The sequence below is a fragment of the Otolemur garnettii genome, unplaced genomic scaffold (genome assembly GCF_000181295.1).
Source record: "Otolemur garnettii isolate 467f Iridium unplaced genomic scaffold, OtoGar3 scaffold00100, whole genome shotgun sequence".
In the NCBI taxonomy this organism is placed as follows: Eukaryota; Metazoa; Chordata; class Mammalia; order Primates; family Galagidae; genus Otolemur; species Otolemur garnettii.
In genome coordinates this window covers 4,097,380-4,117,124 of record NW_003852495.1, presented here as the reverse complement: position 1 = coordinate 4,117,124, position 19,745 = coordinate 4,097,380, and the positions used below count along the sequence as shown (strand labels likewise).

The 19,745-nt window shown below is 39.9% G+C and overlaps 1 protein-coding gene across 2 annotated transcripts in view; it reads left to right on the top strand.

The window, feature by feature from the left end:
• The first annotated feature begins 810 nt into the window (after positions 1-810).
• Positions 811-19,745, top strand: part of ANKRD44 (ankyrin repeat domain 44) — a 195,866-nt gene continuing 176,931 nt past the window's right edge. For both annotated transcript variants that reach the window (XM_012809197.2, XM_023516908.1), the window contains exon 1: positions 811-890. In XM_012809197.2, the coding sequence (XP_012664651.1) occupies positions 855-890 (36 nt within the window). In that variant the 5' untranslated portion in view covers positions 811-854. The remainder of the gene's footprint in view (positions 891-19,745) is intronic.

The following is a 19,745-nucleotide window of genomic DNA, read 5'->3' as shown; positions in this document are numbered from 1 at the left end:
GGTGACCATTAACATGGCCATTAGGATCCACTAAGGGTGGAACTCTTTGAAGCTACTAATAAACATCATCTAATAAGAAACAAAGGAATGGTGGGGGATTATCTTGTTTGCTTGGGCTGCTATAACAAAATACTACAGACTAGGTGGTTTAACCAACAGAAATTTATTTCTCTCAGATCTGGAGGCTAGAAGTCTAAGATCATATAGCCCATCAGGATTGGTTTCTAGTGAGGTCTCTCTTCCTCAGACATCCACCTTCATCAGCTTCCAGAGAAGCTTGAGGGCTCTAGTGTCTCTTCACCTTTTTATAAGGACACCAACCTTTTTGGATTAGGGCCCCATCCTTATGACTTATTTTATCTTAATTACCTCCTTAAAGGGCCTATCTCCAAATCCAGTCATGTCAGGGGTTAGGACTTACAGCAAATAAATGCTAGGGAGACATAATTTAGTCTATGTAAAAATGGTATACACAAAACCACATATTTGCTGGTTTCCTTGTAGGAATTTAAGTGTTTATCAAGGACAATTTCAACAATGGGTGATTTTCATGTTATACTCACTTTAGTTCATTGCCTCAGATTAGATGTGACTATCTTTCATGGCCTTCAGATTGTATCCTTATATAAATATCTCCTCCACTGGAATTCTAATAAATGTAGATCTGAGTGTTATTCATCTTTGTCTTCCAATTGATAGTTACTGAATAAACTTGTAGGGAAAAATTTCTATTTTCACCATCGGTATCTGAATGTAATCCAATATATTGGTCATAATTCTGATCACCCATTCTCTTTTGTTTGTAGCCACCACTGGTCCAAGCAATCTTTAGCGGTGATCCCGAGGAGATACGGATGCTCATCCATAAGACTGAAGATGTGAATGCTCTGGTAAGAGATGCTGGGTTTGTTAGCCTGGATCAGGGAAGGGCTCTTAACACTTTCTGTACCATGGACTCCTTTGGTATCTGGTGAAAGCTTTGGACTGCTTCTCAAAATACTGTTTTTGAACATACAATAAAATACATAGGGTTAGAAAGGAAAAAGATTACAATAGAACTCCTATAGTTGACCACCTCTTTACATTGACCACCTCCTTAAATTGACCTAATTTTCACAGATATACATACACCATGTGTATGTATTAGTGCAGTTGACCTTGATCCTTATGTTGAGCCTTCATGTGTTGACCAGTTTGTTGACCATTCACTTGGGTGGTCAACTTATAAAGGTCTTATGATATACTGAAACAGAGTTATCCAAATGTTGAAAATCTAATTTTTGCTTTTCTATCAACACACTTAAACAAAATACAGCAAAACATCTAATAATGACCAAACTAATGATGAGCATAATAAACATTTTGAGTTGTCTGCAACAATTCTATGATGTGAACATACCTGTGATTTCTATTGGTGACAGAAGAAATAAGGTACAACTGATATTACTGTGGTTTGTTGCCTATATTCATCATGGAAGGAAATGTTAATTTTCAATTAGAAGTCAGTGAAAATAAAGATGTAATGTATAGAATGACTGCCTTATAGCAGGGGTTGGCAATCTGTGCTCTGACATACATTTTTTTCCTATAGACTTCCTGCTAAAAATAGTTCTTATTTTTTAAATAGTTGGAAAAAAATCAAGAGGAGCATATTTTGTGATGTGAAAATGACAAATTCAAATTTCAATGTTCATAAATAAAGCCTTGTAGGAACACAGCCATGCTTGGTCCTTATATGTTATCTGTGGATGGATCTGCACTGTAACAGTGGAGGCGAGCAGTTGTGTCAGAGACTTTTCGGGGCCCTCAAAGCCCAAATTAGTTAATATCTGGCTCTTTAGAGAAATAATTTGCTGAGCCCTGTGCTAAAGGGTCTGTGAGCCTGGGACCAACTGGGTGAAGTAGGCATTCTGTGTACCCTCTGAAGTCACAGGTAACATGGTAGGTATGTGCACTGGTGCACGTATATACATTTTTCTGTGAAAAGGCATTTCATCTGTGACCTCCAAAAGATTAAGAGCCATTGGATCTGGAAAGTCTTGCAATAAACAACCTAACCTGCAATTAAGAAAGGAAAAAAGATCAAGTCAATGATTTACCCTTTTCACAGTTTCCTAGACCTAGATTGAACAAGCAATTACATACAGTACATGCTACTAATTCTCTTAATGTAATTCAATTGCAAAATACTCAAGTCTGTCAGGGAAAGGAGTTCTCTTTAAAATCTCTAGTGTTAAATAGAAATAACAGAAATCATCAAATACATATTCAGTCTGAGGGGAGCTTCACCCGGGGAGGTAAGTTATGTCTGAAGCTGTATCACCCTGTTGGCTAAATGCTTTATTCAGAGGACGAGTCATTTGCTGCATGCAGCTCATTGCTCCATGGCAGTGCAGGTTGGTGTGGTTTTTTTGTAAAAGCTTCTGGCAGCTTCCCCCTAGCTGGCGCAGAAAACAATGGGACAAAGTTTTGTGACATTTTTGCAAGGTAAGCAAAATGACGAGGCCAGGGACAGACTACTCAAGTTGGGCATTTGTCCAGGGCCTGTGGGATGTGACTTGTACTTCTGAAGTGAGGCCAGGCGAGCAAGCTTGCTGTCCAGCGTTCCAACAAGACTGGAATCCACCCAGCCTGTTTGGCGGCTGTGGCCCAAGCCCAGGCAAGCCTAAGGCAAGGTTGCTATCTTTTTCTGATGATTGTAAGCAAACAGAATTTTTTTGCTGTCCCTCATGCCAAAATGATTGTACTGGCCTCTGAATGGCCTTTATTTCCCTTTGGGAATGTGACAAACAGTTGTTGGCTGGTAAAGGTTAGAAGAGCTTAACTTTAGTTGCCACCCAGCTGTACCACTGAAGAAATTACACAGGTTAACTACTGTAACACGTAGACCTCTAAATCTGTATATGCATGTTTATTCCCCCTTGAAACAGATTAGAGGGGTGGCTCTTTTCTGCACAGGGTCCCAGGTACCAATATTTAATTTCTAAGATCACCATACAAATTGTCTGTAGTCCTACCAACCTGAAGGACAAAAAGAGAATGGAGGAAAAACATGAAGGGTTTTTATGGGTCAGCTTAGAAGTGGCATACATCATATCTGCTTGTAGTCCATTGACCAGAGCTCAGAAGTCAGCCACACCTAATTACAAGGAAATCTGGGGAATTAGTGCAGCTGTGTGTCCCCAAAGAGTCGGAGAGCATGGATTTTGGTGAGTGAATAGCAATTGTGGCCACATCAGGTTTTTGTCTTAAAAGAATTCTAGAGAATCCCAGAGAATATTAGCTGTCTCTCTATATACACGGGGATTGGTTCCTGATTGTGGCCACATCAGGTTTTCATCTTAACAGAATTCTCTAGAGAGTTCCAGAGAATACCACTATTTGTCTGTGAGGTGTCTTGTTCATTCCACAGTGAATTACTGAGTTGAGTCTCTGTGCTAAGTGCCAGGGACAACAGTGGGGAGTTCTTCCCCTCCTGGGGCTTACAACATGGCAGAGAGGCCAACAAAGGAGAAATCAGTTCAGGATGCTATGTAGGGGTAAGTTAATCATGAGAATCCGATAAAGTGATGCCTGAACTGAGGCCTGGGGATACGTAGGAATTTGCTTTGATATGGGCTGCTGGGTGTGTGGCAGCAGAGAAGGAGAATGGAGGGAGGGAAAAGAATCGATGAATGTGAGAGATTGAATGAGTGAAGGAATGCACTCAGGAGTGCCTGAGTTCTTCAGGTTGATGGCAGGTAATTTGGGGACCACAGTCCCTTTAGACTCCCTCACCTCCCTGGTCACCTCCCTCAGGTGGGGTCATTTGGCCCCATGCTCTCAGCAGGTGTGTCCTCAAGGTCATACTTCCTTCTTGCCAGTGCTCCTTGGGGACTGATACATTGACTGTTTTATCAGGGGTGGGTTGGGTACTTTAGGGAAGGCAGTTGTTAGCAAAGGGCATAGAGAGATGGAAGACACATAAGACTGAAAATCTAAGCATTTCAGGAGGGAAGAGGTGCTGATAACCAGAACATTTAAATGTCAAGCAAGGGAAACAGTGGGGGAGCCACCCATTACTTGGAAGACATTTGTCCTGTTCTCTTCTCATCCTTTGTTTTTCTCTCTTTCTCTCCCTTTATTCACTTAATCTTTCTTTTCTGTCCCGAATTCTGATTTTTTTGCCTTTCTTTCTTCTTCCCACTTCCCTTTGTCTTTTGATGGGTCACATATTCTTAGGTGTAAGTTACTCTTTAATTAGCTGATCCTGATATAGAAAGCAATCTCATCCAGCTTGGCCTCTCTGTTATTCCAAACTTTATTTTCTGCTGACAGTATTCATGAATCTTGCGCTTTAACCAACCAAATCACTCAACCCACTGGGATTTATTCTATTCTCTCTCCCTTTTCTCATTTTGCACTTCTGATCCCATCTGCCCTTGTGGATATTCTTTCCTCCATTAAGTTGTTGTAATTCTCACTTCCTTTCTGCTGTGTTCTCTACCACCTCCCCTACCTGGCCAAAGAAATCTGCCTCTTTTCTCAGCTCCCACACTTCTTTGCACCTCATCGATCACTTTTGACCACTACTTGAGTTATTTATATCTGTGTTTTAGTTTTGAGGAGCTACAGTTGATGCTTGAGCAATATGGCCTTGAACTGTGCAAGTCCATTCATACATGGATTTTTTTCAATCAAACATGCATAGAAAATATAGTATTCCTGGGATGTAAAACCCATGTACATGGAGACTGTCTGTATACATGGGTTCCCCAGGGTTCACCAGGGGACTGAGTATGTGTGGATTTTGGCATACGTGGGGGCCCAGAAACCAGTCCTCATGTATATGGAGGGACAGCTAATATGCTCAATGACATGGTTCTATGTCATCCATTCTCTTTTCTCCATTACCATATCCAGTCCTTGCAGCACATATTGAGTGAGTGATTCAAACCCAATTTACTGCTTATGATGAGCCAATGTGTGATGACTATTATTTCATTTCTCCCAGTAAGGACAAATTGTTGTACAAAGGAAGCATCTGTCATAGTGACCCTCAGGTCTTAGTTGTAAGATTGGCAGTTCTCTTTGTAAGACTGATTGATTTGGGGAGCCCCTGAAGGACCAGGAGGGCTACTCTGATTCTTTCTGAGGTTTCTATGCCTAGTGGCATGCCAGGTACTAGAAAGTGGGATGACCACTGTATACTCTTAAATCCATTTACATCGACTTAGGTGTGACTGACAGCTAGAAAGATTTTAGCAGCCTCCATCTGACTAACCAAATTGAGCTTCAGGTGGAGAATATCACCTGAATTCAAAATTTCAAAGAATCCAGAGATTCTGAAAAGTATACTTTGAACTCAGCAAAAGCACACTGGATCTGGGGGAGACAAATTGGCACCTGTCAATAGCAAGTGACAAAGATGGGGAGGAAACCAGGCCATGTGGGGAGAGGCTGAAGAAACTGGTGATGTTTTAGATTTGGAAAGGACAAGAGACCTGTCCTACATAGTTCAAACTAATGCTGTCAAGATATAATGGAACTAGACTTGTCATCACGTCATGAGATTGTAAACTGCAGAAAATAAGATTTCAGCTCCAAAGATAAGTGTTAATTTAATAGATAGAACTATCTAAAAAAGTGATAAGTTGACTTGGTAAGTATTAAACTCCCTGAAAGAACACTAGACTGGAGGTTTTAAAGGTGACTATTCTCCTATCTTGCGCCCTTGGCCAACATTGCTAATGGTTCATGGCACTTTTTTTCCTTCAAGTCTTAGAGATCAAAACATCTTTTCAAGATAGCACTATTACATTGAAGTTGGCATGTAAATTGAAACCTCTTTCCCATGCCATGGATTTGGTGATGTTTACAGAAACTTACAACAGTGAGAGACTACAGTTCTAAGGTTTGTGGATCTCACTTAATAGCAAACCCATGATATTTATTTCTTTTTAAAATTGTGGTCCCCAACCCCTAGACTACCGACTGGTACCAATCAGTGGCCTGATAGGGACTAGCTCTCATAGTAGGAGGTGAGCAGTGGGGACCAAGTGATGCTTCATCTACATTTACAACCGCCCCCCATCACTCACATCACCACCCAAGCTCTGCCTCCTGGTAGATCAGCAGTAGCATTAGATTCTCATAGGAGCGAACCTACTATAAACTACATGCTCCTTATGAGAATCTAAGGCCTTCCCTAACCCCGTTCCCTGGTGCCAAAAAAAGATTGGTGACCACTGTTTTTAAAAATCTCACTAAGAAAAATACACACATACCCACACCCAGTATCATACCAAATAGAATTGGTATGATTTTCTCAATATCATTTAATATTCTCAATATTAAATGATCATTTTCTCAATATCATTTTCTCAATATCATTTAATACCCAGTGCATGCTCAATATTATTTTGTTTCAGTAGTTTTAAAAATGTCATTTTATAGTTTGGTTGTCCCCAGGTTGATTATTTTAATCCATCTCTTTTATACCACAAAATAATCTTGTATAACTGTTAAGGTTTATTATTTGCTCCAATAGGATTTGACCCAACTATATTGGTACATTTTGCTTACTCTCTTCAAGATGGGAAGGGACAGTACGTGAGTATAATGGAATAAATCTTAAGGTGAAACTAAGCTTATGTTGGAAAAGAACTTAGAGTAGACCAAAGGGAGGAAACCATTAAAGCTTCAGGTTTCCACTACAGGAATGAATTCAAGTAATGGTGGTATGCTAGTTTCAAGTTCCAAGGAAACTTGGAAAGAAACAGATTGTGTGATGGGGGACTTTTTAAAGAAATAAGACAAATGAATGATAGTAAACTTCTAATTTGTTCAGTATGTGTATGTGTCTATGTATGTGTGTGTGTGTTTGTATTGGGGTGTTGTAGTATTTCTTTAAAAAATAGAATGTATTTTGAAATCTACCCAGGAGGATTCAATACAGCTCACCCAAAGAGCTTGGGGTTATCAACTTAATATTGTCTCTAAATTTTTCTCAGTTTGATTCTATCATGTTAAATTCCCTTGAACATTTAGAAAGAGAGACTACATAGCCCAACTTTGAAGCTTCTAGATTGTTGTGTATTTTTCCTAACCTATATTCATGCTACCTGACATTTTTAAAGAAAGAATTTGATATGGGAGTGAAGACCTGAGTTGTTTTACTGGCTCAGTGACCTAGGGACCCTCTACATCAGACCTATGTCAGAAACTGCTAGAAGGAGGGAAGCTGCAGGGAGAGGTGGCAAACTCTGATCCCATAAATGACAGAAGTTCACGGTCAGTGCCTGTGATGAATGGCTCAGCTCTCGTCAAGCGCTGTGCAGGAATGCAGGCATGGTGTGGCCCAGACTTTTTAAGTTTTTAAGAGAAAATACAGGAAATCTCTAAATTGTTAAATGTTGGTTCCAAAAGATGATCTAATAATGTGCAGGCCAAAGAAAACACATCTGTGGGCCAAATCCAGCCTGTAGGCCACCGTTTGTGCTAACTGTGGGTAAGAACAGCAAAGATTTAGCAATTATGCTTCTTCTGGTCACTTCCATCTGGAAAACGAACACGCCATGGTCCTGGCGCTGAGAGCCTGGTGTTCTGGGAGAGCCGTGGCCTATGTTCGTCAAGCATTGACAGTATTTGTCCTCATTTGTGGGGGGGAGAAGGGAGAGAGAGAGAAGCTGGTGCTCCCTTCACAGCTCTGGGAAATGGTGTTTTGTGGTCCTAAGGGTAAGGTGCCCATCTCTTAGCACGTGCCTGGCAATATTGTCACACTCCCCCCATTCCTGTCCACCCCCCTTGTTGGACGCCTGCCCAGGATGTGAGGCCTTTGTTGGGAAGCCATGACCTGTGTCCTGCGGAGAATGATTTATGACCTCCAGACATCCTTGAGCAAGTTACAGAGATGTGGCTTCATGGCCGTTTAAAATGTGCAAAGGCAGGTCTGGTTAGTATCGTCCCTAATTATCCTGTAGAGGATGTTCAGAGCTCGGGGCCTGATTTCTCCAGCATTGGCCATGGGAGCTGAGAGCCAGGCTCTGAGAGAGAGCGAAATCTTATAATGGTATACGATCTGCACCCTTCACATCAGAGATGGGTGTTTTGGAGCTACAGAAACATTCCGAGCATGTGGCATGAATATTATTTTGCAATTGCTAGACATTTTTACAGTACAAAGAAAAATCTAGCAGTTAAAAGATGTACTTTAGAAATAGTTTGAGAATGTTAATAATCAAAGATATGATCCTTTCATAGATATTCAATTTGGGGGAGGATATAAATGCAAATAAATGAGGCTCGTCATTCTTACATGGAAAGAAGACAGTAATTAAGATGGCAGTTGTTTGAAATGATTTGTAAATTCTGTGCATTTGAATTGGGTGGTAGGTGTTGGGTGGGGGAACTTGACAAAGTAATTCTGAACTTTATCTAGAAGAATAAATGTGTGAGACTAGCTAGGAAACTTTTGAAAAAGAAAACTGATGAGGGGAGAGTTTCACAAAATATATTAAAAGAAATTCAAAACTATAGCTATCAAAACAGCATGTTACTGTCACAGGAAAAGACAATCAAACTAGATGGAATAGACTAGATGGTTCAGAATTACCAAATGTATATGGGCATTTGGTATAGGATAAAGTAAGCATTTTAAATCACTGGGTTTGTGGCGGATTATTTAATAAATGGTGTTGAGACAACTGGCAGCCAGATGTAAAAATATAAAGCTGAATCCTTACCTAATTTTTTTTATCAAGATAGGGGAGACATTTTTGTATTCATAGTATAGGGAAGGACTTTCTAAGAAAAATAGCAAAGATGAAAAAGGGTTACTTTTAAAAGTATAAAAACCATAGACTTCTATATATTAAATCAGGGGTCCTCAAACTTTTTAAACAGGGGGCCAGTTCACTGTCCCTCAGACCATTGGAAGGCTGGACTGTGGGCCGCGGGATGAGTTGGCTACTAAGCAGGACAGGCAGTGGCGGCAAAAACACCCGGTGGGCAGGATAAATGTCCTAGGTGGGCTGCATGTGGCCCGTAGTTGGAGGACACCTGTATTTAATCATAAAGTTAAAAGATAAACTCAAAATATGTACAACTTGTGGAATTTCCAATTTGTGGAAAATTTTGATATTCCTAACATACAAAGAACTATTGCAAATTATTTAGAAAAAGATAAACACTCCAATAGAGAAATGAGCAAAGGACATGCAGAGGCTACTCACTAAAGGAAAAATGTAAATAGGCAAAAAATATATGAAGAGGTGCCCAACCTCACTCTCCTCTGAAATCTAAGAACTCAAACAAAACAATCACACAGCATCATTCTTTACCCATCACATCAGATGAAAATCAGATCTCAACCATTCTGATGCTTTTTGGGGAAAATAATTTGTACTGCCCTTTGGAGGCCAGTTTGGCAGTATGCATCAACATTTTAACTGCACACAGACACCACACGGGGAATTTACCCTCAAGGAAATACTTGGTCAACTATGTAAACAAGAAGATGTTTGTTGTTGTGAAGTTTATAATAACAAGAAATTGGAATTAAACAGTAGGTCCTTCCTTCCTTCCTTCTTTCTTTCTTTGAGATAGGATCTTGTTCTGTCACCTTGGCTAGGGTACAGTGGCTTCATCATCAAAGCTCACTGCAATTTCAAACTCCTGCGCTCATATGATCCTTCTGCCTCAGTCTCCCAAGTAGCTGGGACTACAGGTGTGTGCCACTGCACCTGGATGATTTTTCTCATTCTTGTTCAGGCTGGGCTTGAACTTCTAGCCTCAAGTGGTCCTCCTTCCTTGTCCCCCCAAAGTACTAGGATTATAGGGGTGAGCCACTGCACCCAGCCAGTTATTTTTAAAATATATTACGTACTTCCATATGTAATGATATCATGCTATCTTTAAAAAGGGTGATTTATATTTACATATATTTATATGTATATGTATTTATTAGACATATTTATTGAAAGGTAAGATCTTCAAGATATATTTTTGAGTGAAAATTGTCAAATAGCACCTATGTGTATTACTATCATGTGTATATGTAATTGTATAAGAAAAAGTATAAAAGAATATTCTCTAAAAGGTTAATTACAGTTGAATCTGGGTAGTGGGATTTTTGTTTTTCTAAATTCCTTTATCTATCATTAAAATTTTTTGCACTGAGCGTGCATTATATTTATAAATGGTAAAAACAAATTTATATAAACACACTCACAAGAAAGCCAACAAACCAGGGTTCAAAGTTGCTCATATTTAATACAAGGATTTGACTTTTAAAATGCACTCATTATATTTGAATAGGTGTGGAGCACACCTCAATGGCACGGTTCTTTATCCATCACATCTTCTTATTACTCATAGCGAACTTTCAATGGAAGTTCCCATCTTTCCTCACATTTCAAGGGACTCAGGGAGTGGTGTTGGTAGGAGCCGTTGCCGTATTACTAGGGTTCTTTTTTTCTACCATGATTCTTCCCTCTTTTGGAAGAAGTTCACGTTCCCCCCTTTTTTGATATCGAAGACTGAAAATGTGTATAGATAAGATTCTAAATGGCAATAGCATAAAATCTAATGCTTTTTTAATTAAGTGTATGAAATACATTTTATATCATACATTATGGGGAAAGAAGTATTTGTTTTGATTAGGATAAGTCAAGTAAGAGTTTCCAGATATCTTTTATTTTCCAATTTCTTTTACAAAGAGAATATACTTTAATCAGAGAAATCTTAAAAAGTTTTGTGAAAAAGTAATGACTCATTTTTAAAAATTTTTATTTTTCTTAAATCATAGCTGTGTACATTAATACTATCATGGCGTGTACTGTTTCTGTATACAATTTGAAATACTTTGATCCAACTGGTTAACATAGCTTTCATGTCTTATTCTTAGTTATTGTGTTAAGACATTTATATTCTACATTTAGAGAGATTCACATGCACCCATGACTCATATTTTTAACATGAATTGGGCGGAGGTAACCACACACCCAGGTTATTATTAAAAGACAGGCTTAAATTAAAAGGATATAAAGTATACTTTAGATCACTTCATTGTGCTGGCCCTGATTTTTACCAAGATCTATTGCTTTCGCTTTTAAATGTTAAATAACTATATAATTATGACAGCCAGAGGGCCTTCCAACTGTAGTTTTATAAATGTATTATTATCAGACACTTAAAACACTGACTTTAAAAGAAAAAAATGCTAAGAACTTAAATGTATATGTTAGTCAATTAGGGTAGAAGCCTGGAGGTGGGTGAGTTTGTTGTTTTTTTTTAACCAGGAGGTTGTATAGCTCCTTACGGTCAGGTCACTTGCCAACTTTTTGCTCAAGACTCCTGCTGGCAGCCTAGGACAGTGTGTCTGGGCTTCTTATTTGGTATTTTCTTAAGTCAGGCTGCCTTCTCCTTTAGTTCTCCTTCTAAACTTCTTTTTCTAAAGTCAGGGTGCCTTCTCTAGTTCTCTTTCTAAATTTCTTTCTGGCTTTTCCTGTCCTCACATGAGCACATTCAGAGTTTTTGATATTATTCCTTCACAATCAAGCCTGTGTTGCCCTGCTTGGTTGTGTCAGTCACACCAAATTGCTACTATGGGCATATGAAAAGAGCGCTGGGCTTGGCTTGAAGACGGAAGACATCTGGGGTTCTGTGTGTCCTTGAGCAAGTCAACTAACCTCCTCTGGCCTCAGCTCTATAAAAGGGGCATGATAATAAACTTTTCATAAGGTGTTGTTAGGGAGATGAGATGAAATGATAGTTTTTTAAGTGAAATAAATACTTATCTTACAAAATTTAGTAGTTTGAAGTAAAATAAAAGTATATTAACTTTCTATGTATAGCAAGTCCAGAGATAGGCTGTCTGGGACCAGTGTGACACTCCATGGTGTCACAGCCCGATCTTTGTTTCCTTTTGTGCTGCCGTCCTTGGTACATGACTTCCCTCTCATTGTCCAAAATGGCCATTTGAGCTCCAGCCATCACATCCAAATTCCAGCTAGCAAGAAGGAGGAAGGCAGAAGAAGGGTGTTTTCCCTCTTTTTAAGGACACTTACACAAAGGTCATGGTTGCTTATGTATTGTCCAGAACCACATCCAAGGGTTATCTACTCAGCTAAAACTCAGGGTTCCTATTATGAAAGAAAAAAGATGATGGGGCAAACTAACAGTCTCTGCCATGGCATATGAAAGCCTGTGTGATCTATGAAATGCTCAGAGTACAAAAGAAATTATTTAGGTAATATTGTCATTGATAACCTCATATACATATACTCATTCATCAAATATTTATTAAATACCTGTTACAACACTGGAGCTGACATTTTATATACTTTCTTACATACTCTTTTAGACAATTTATGTTATCTTATAAAAGCCTTTGAGGGAATCATACAGCTGTGATATTTTTTCACTTTGCTGAGCACCTGGGATTAGAACATTACTAAGATGCCAAACTGGCCAGGGTGATGGCTCACACCTATAACTCTAGCACTCTGGGAGGCTGAGGCAGGAAGATTGCTTGAGCTGAGGAATTTGAGACCAGCCTGAGCAAAAGCAAAACCCATTCTCTACTAAGAATAGAAAAATTACCTTGGCTTTGTGGTGGGTGCCTATAGTCTCAGCTACTCAAGAGGATCGCTTGAAACCAGGAGTTTGAGGTTGCCGTGAGCTAGGCTGATGCCACAGCACTCTAGTCTGGGCAACAGGGTAAGACTCTGTTTCTAAAAAAGAAAAAGACAGAAAGAAATTAAGATCCCATATCTCTTTCTCTGAGAAAAGGAGGGAGAAGGGCAACATTATAGTATGTAATAAATGGCAGCTCTCAAACTCAGTGGTACAGACACCATGTGTTTTTCCTTCCCGCTCACAGAGATCCGGCCTTTTGTTATCAGTGTATCATGTTGGTTCACATCTCGTGTCCTCACTTGCTTGTGTCCCCACATACCTTTTCTGCTATTTAGAGCACACGTGCTAGATTAACTCTTCACTGTCTGGCCTTGACTCTTTCAAAGAAGGGATGTTCACTGTTTGAATCGGCATGCAATTTATGTGGGAAGCACAGGTAGCTAGGTAGGTAGGTAGGTGAATGGATGGATGGATAGATGGATAGATAGATGGATGGATGGATAGATAGATAGATAGATAGATAGGATAGATAGATAGTCAGGCAAATAAGCCAGGAAGTAAGCAAGCATGACCAAATGGTTGTGCAGTATTGTCCTTTCCTGACTATTTCTCAAGGGGCTCCAATATGTACAGGACCCCTAAAGAAATAGAATGTGCAGTCATAGGCTCAATATATTCCACTGGAAGGGATCTGGAGGTATGTGACATCCTGCCTTCTAACCTTTCAGTAATTGATGGCTGTGGGCTTTTATTTTTAACCTTTTTTATTGTGAAAATTAGCGAACATTCAGAAAACCATCATAAGTGCACCACTGAGATTTGTAAATATTAACACTTTGCCATAGTTACTTGAAAAGAACCATTATGAAATCTTATAGATTTAGAAATTTTTTCCCACAAAAATATGAACTGGTGGCCTTGTGTCACTGATGCCTTTGCATTAATGCCTCCTTATCTGAGACACCTCCCTGATCTTCCCATGTAAAATAGCAACCCTTCTCCAGCCTTGAACTTCTCCCCAGCACTTCTCACCACCTGACATGTGCACTGCATTCATTTGTCTTCTGTCTCCCTCCACTAACTTGTCAGCTCCATGAAGGCTGTTGGGGCTTGGTTCACAGTTGAGTCACCTGCACCTAGAGCAACACTGGTACAGGCTGCAAATAGATGAGCAAGGCGGGAGCCTATTTTAGTCTCCCTCCCTGCCCCTCTCCTCTCTTCCCCAGGAGGAGCCACTGTCCAGAAGTTCTATGTGTCCTCCCCATCCTCATCTTCACATACTCTAATCTTACTTACACTCTTAAATATATGTGTGTGCAAGTGTATACGACTATGCTAAAACAATAGATGGTCTTGTATATCTTTAGAAACATAGTTTGTTTCTTCTGTAACTTGCTTTTTCTCACTCAACATTGTATGTTCAAGATGTGTCTATGTGGACACATGAGCATTTACATCATGTAGTTTGTATTCCTATAGCATTCCTTCTGGGATTTTATCACAGTGAGTCCATTCTTGGTCAGATAGCCTTCCCTTCCCTTCCCTTTATTTTATTTTTTTAAAGGCAGAGTCTTGATGTGTCACCCTGGCCTAATCATAGTTCACTGCAAGCTTGAACTCTTCTCTCAACTTCCCAAGAGCTAGGACTATAGGAGTATGCCACTGTGTCAGGCTAATTTTTTGTTGTTGTTTTGGCCAGGCTAATTTTTAAGCTTTTTGTTAGATACAGGGTCTTACTCTGTTGCCCAGGCTGGTCTTGAACTCCTGGCCTCAAGTGATCCTCCTGCTTTGGTCTCCCAAAGTGCTGGGATTGGTCAGACCTTTTTAATCACAGCTATAATACATGTAGTATCACCCTTCTTTTGTCCTAGGCTCTCTGAGTCTGACCTGTGTTGACAATTGTACCAATAATAAAAATAATTTAGAAAAACAGTTCAGGCTCAGTGCCTATGGCTCAGTGGTTAGGGCGCCAGTCACATACACAGAGGCAGGCAGATTCCAACCTGCCCTGGCCTACAAAACGATGACAACTGCAATAAAAAAAATTAGCCAGGTGGTGTGGCAGGCTCCTATAGTCCTAGCTACTTAGGAGGATGAGGCAAGAGAATCACTTAACTCCAAGAGTTAGAGGTTGCTGACGCCATGACACCCTACTGAGGGCAACATAGTGAGACTCTTATCTCAATAAAAAAAAAAAAGAAAGAACGAAAAAATGGTTCAGATAGTAAATTTTGTGTTATTTTTTACAATTGAAAAATTTTAAAACTTATCAAGTTGTATACTTTAAAAAGTGAATTAAAAGGAGGACCATATAAAACTTTTCTTTTTTCTTTTTGAGATGGAGTCTTAGTCCATTGCTGTGGGGTTGAGTGCCATGGTATCATCATAGCTCGCAGCAACCTCAAACTCCTGAGCTGAAAAGATCCTCTTGCCTCAGCCTCCCAAGTAACTGGGACTACAGATGCCCACCACAACCACCTGGGTAGTTTTTTTTTTTTTTTTTTTAATAGAGATGGGGGTCTTGTTCTTGCTTAAGCTGGTCTCAAACTCCTGAGCTCAAGCAACATCCACCTCAGCCTCCCATTAAGAATTTTCATAAGGACTATACTCTTTATGAAAACAAAATTGTTGTAAGTTGTATTTTTAGAGAGAGAATTTTACTCAGCACCATTGAATACATTTAATTACAAAAGTGTGTTTTTTAAGGAATTGTGATTTTGTTCTTGGTATATTAACAATAGAATTCTCTCTGAAATAAATAATATATTTTAATATATAGTTCTCCCATATTAGAAAACCTTGATGGTTTTTGTCTGAATTAGGGGAAAGGAGAGAATAAATAAATTAAGATGCCCTAAAGCAACATTCAGACCTTGGCTTTTGATGAGATTTGAAATGTCAGGAAAGTCTGTTTTTGCTATAACATGGCAACTTGACTTCAAATATAGGTACAGAATAACCACAGAGCCTGGGTTTTCTTTAGTACTCATTTAAATATCCTTTTTCTGAGCTTCCTATTAAAAGAATACTTGCTAGAGGACAAAGTTTTATTTAGAAAGGATTCTGAATATTCTTTAGATATAATTGTAGATAGAACTGAAAACATTAAAGAAGATTTTGCCACCCATCGTTTTGAATAATGACTCAGTAGTCCTTGGCTACATGTGAAACTTTTCTAGAAAGATCACATGGTGGATCCTGTTTTGCATTTTGCTTATAGAAATCCAACTTGGGGCTGTACTGTGAATTTCTTCATTCTAAAGATAGAGTCAGACTTCAGTTAGCCACTTAATACTTTTGGGACAGGTCTTTTTAGTGCAAATTAATAAATTCGGTTCACGTACTTCTCAAACCTTATTAAACTTGAGTATTGAGAAACGGTATTAAAATTCACATGGCTGTTAAATGATATCTGTAACTGTGGCCATTTGACTTCTATTCCATTAGCAGACATTTATTGAGCCATATTCCTGGCACTGTGTCGGTAACATCTCACTCCTGGCAACTGTGAGATGAATGGGACAGGTTTTCTCTGCTCCCTGGACCACCTAATCAGGTGGGTAAGAGAGATTTGTAAACCAAGGTAATAAAAGGAGCATCAGTGTTGCACCACACGTGCAAGCAGAAATGTTCTATTGCTGCACATTCTTTGTGTGACCAGGACTTTTGTAGCATGAGACCACTACATTCAGCAGCAATGTCAGGGAGTACATGGTGGGGGTGCCAGAGAGCTTTTAAACCCACCTACCCTCTTCAACCACTGCTTTCCTCAAGCCACTAATAATAATGGCAATGGTAATGATAATAATAGTAATTTTTGATTTGGGCAATCAGTATTTTCTTAGTCTTACATTAAGTATGACTAAATGCATCTTCAGACACTTTTTATTGTATAGATATTTTAAAATTAGACTTTATTTTTTAACAGTAGTTTTAGATTCACAGCAAAATAAGTGCAGAGAGTTCCCATATACTGCTTGCCCCATGGGTAGTCCCCTCAGCATGAAGAGTGTTATATTTGTTCAAATTGATGAAGCTCATCGTGACACATTATCACGATACATCATTATCACCCAAAGTCTGTAGTTTACACGAGCATTCTCTCTTGTACCTTCTGTGGATCTTGACAAGTGTATGATGACATGTATCCAACATTATAGTATCATATAGAATAGTTTCACTGTCCTAAAAATCTCCTGTGTTCTACCTACTTATCCTTCTCTTCCATGTTTTATTGAATTTTAAATTCTATTTTATTGAATTTTAACACATGACCTAAGTAAGAACAACCTTTCTGAAATGCAAAAGCAGTTACAGTTAGACTGTTAACCAGACCGTCATCCCAAAGCCCTCCTAGACAGATATTCTGGAATCACCATGGACTTTTTTAGCTCCACTCGCCATCCATACCTCTTTTTGAGAGCGGCTATGTTTAGCTCCATTGCCTGAAGTTCATGTCAGGTTCTGTGGCATTAAATCCTGCTGTGTCAAACCTTGTTGGTTGCCACCCTCACTCTCCCATCTTCATGACCTCGTCTTCACAGAAAGGTTAGAAGTCCCTGAATGGATGTGCCTCTGACCTCCTGAGGGTTGGGGGTCTTCTGTGCTCTAGATGTCTGATTATAATACAAACAAACCTATTTGCTTATGGGGAAGCAAACGGGTTCTGTGTTCAACCGAGCTAATCATTAGCTCTGATTAAGTAAACACTGGATGTTGGATGTGAGTATTTTAACTTCCAATTTCCAAGCTGGCTTAGCCTTCTCAAGGTTACTGATTGTCAGCTGGGACCAATAATTTTCCAGTCACTTGCACAGGTTGGCACTCCATCATCAGGGAATCTCCAACCCCCCACCCCTTTCATAACCTGGGGGAAGAAAATCAAAGCCCTCCAAGAGCCCCACATGTGATTCTGGTTCTCTGATGCTTATTAGAGATACAGACTTTATTGGTGATGAATAGGACAGGGTTTCTGCCCCTCTATCACATAATCAGATGGGTAAGAGAGATTTGTAAACCAAGAGAGAGTTGTGTAAAGGATATTTTCACAACTTAAATAGCAAATCTCACTGTTGCCTACTCCAATACAGGTCTTCCTCTCTCTAATTCAACTTGAAATTGCCGCCAGTTTCTACCCTTTCAAATTTGCCTTCATAAACATTTCAGACTTTTACAAAGATTAGATTTCTTTATACTTTGTACTGAGATTAAATAGATACATACATATATAAATGTGCTTAATTTTATGCATTTATTTTAAAGTCTAAGAAAGAGCAACAGCGATAAAGATGCACAGAGCTTAATGCAGTTGCTGCCAGTGACTCAGACATTATTATTTCACTGTAGGCACAATGACTTGGAATCGCGTTAAGAGATTTTCTCCAGGGAAGAAAACGTTAGACAGCATTTTCCAAAGCACATTTCTCAGAGTCCAGAACAAGTCTGACAAGTGTTTAGATGGGAAAAAAGTTTGTGGCCAAGTAAAATTGGGAAGCACTTCTACCACAAATTTCCTTGTGTTTTAGTGATTTATAAGGCTTATTGCCATATTAAAGGATCTGAGAATTCTTGCCCTAAGGAAATCTGTTTAACTTTCTTGAACAGTGTCCCTCAACATTATTTGACTTTCAATGCCTCCCTGTTTTTGTTGTTCTTTTTAAAAATTTTATCTGAATGCCTGGGACCATCCTTCAGAACTAGTGGAAGACACTTTTGTGACATACAGTTGTAGAGTGAGAGTTTCTGGAATAGTCTATGGCAGTGATTCTTGAACTTGAGTGTGCATCAGGATCCTGGAGGGCTTATTGAAATTCAAATTACTGGCTTCACCTTCAGAGTTTTTGATTTGGGAGGTCCGGTGTGGGGCCTAATAATCTGCATTCCTAGTAAGTTTCCAGGTGATGCTGATGCTGCTGGTTGAGGACTGCACTTTGAGAACCACTGGTCTATGGCCAAACTGAAGGGAAAACAAAATTCTGGGGGTGACTGTGAAGGGTACCAGAGTTCACTGTTGTACGGAGTGCAGATAAATGTGCTCATTCAACATATACTGACTGAAACTGTGCCAGGTACCATGCGAGGTCCTGGGTCTGTACTGGCAGTGAAGACAGATCCAGTCCCTGCATCAAGGGCTTGCTGTGGAGGAGAGAGACAGGCAGTAAACAGGTAAAGGAAATGAATCGACACTGGCAAATTGAGAAGACTGCTCTGAAGGAAGCCAGTGTGCTCTGACACCAAGCAAAAGTGGTCAGGTCAGAGCTCGCTCTCTGAGGTGGCAGTGACATTTAAGGTAAGACTTGAGGCTGTGAGAAGATGGAGGGAATGTTTCAGGCAGGACAAAGACATGGCCGAAGGTCTCAAGCGGTGGGTGGAGAGAGTGGCAAGTTCCCAGAATTGAAAGAAACGCCAGTGTGGCTGCAGGAGACTGAGAGAGTGAAGGACAAGGAGGTTGGAAAGGGGACAATGGCAGAGCCAGGTCACCAGAACTGAGTAAGGAGTTTGGGTTCCATCTAAGTGCAAAAGGTTCTGATGAATATTTTAGAAAGTCACTCTGGGTGTTGTGTGAAGAAAAGGCTGAGAGACTGGGCAGGGGAGACCTTAGCTGGGGTGAGGGCAGAAATAATGTGGTGGAGTAGGGTGGGGGCAGTGGTCAGGCCTCCGTCTACTCACGAACTCTAAAGGCGCCGCTCACAAGGATGGGGAGAGCTCTCATCTCCTACCGTGCAGATAGGGAGCACTGCAGTTTGCTTCTGGGGATACCATGAAGGTTGATCCCTCAGGATTTGATGACGGGTTCAATGGGAGGGGCAAGGGACAGGAGCTGCTAAGGAAGACTCCTGAGTTCCTGGCTTGAGCAACGGAGCAGAGAAGAGGAAGAACTGGAGGAGGAGCAATCCAGTAACATCACTAGTCCGTGAGAGGAGAAAGAAAGAAAGAGTTGCTTTCCAGGGGACGATAAAGGACCCATTGCCACCATTATTCTGCCAGTACAGTCACTGGCTGTTTGCTGGCACACAAAGGAAATGATGATGGGGTGAAATAAATATCTCATGAAAGAGTTCCCTGTATATTGTATATAAATAACTGTCTGGTTGACTTGAATTAGAATTTGAAAATAAATAAGGCCA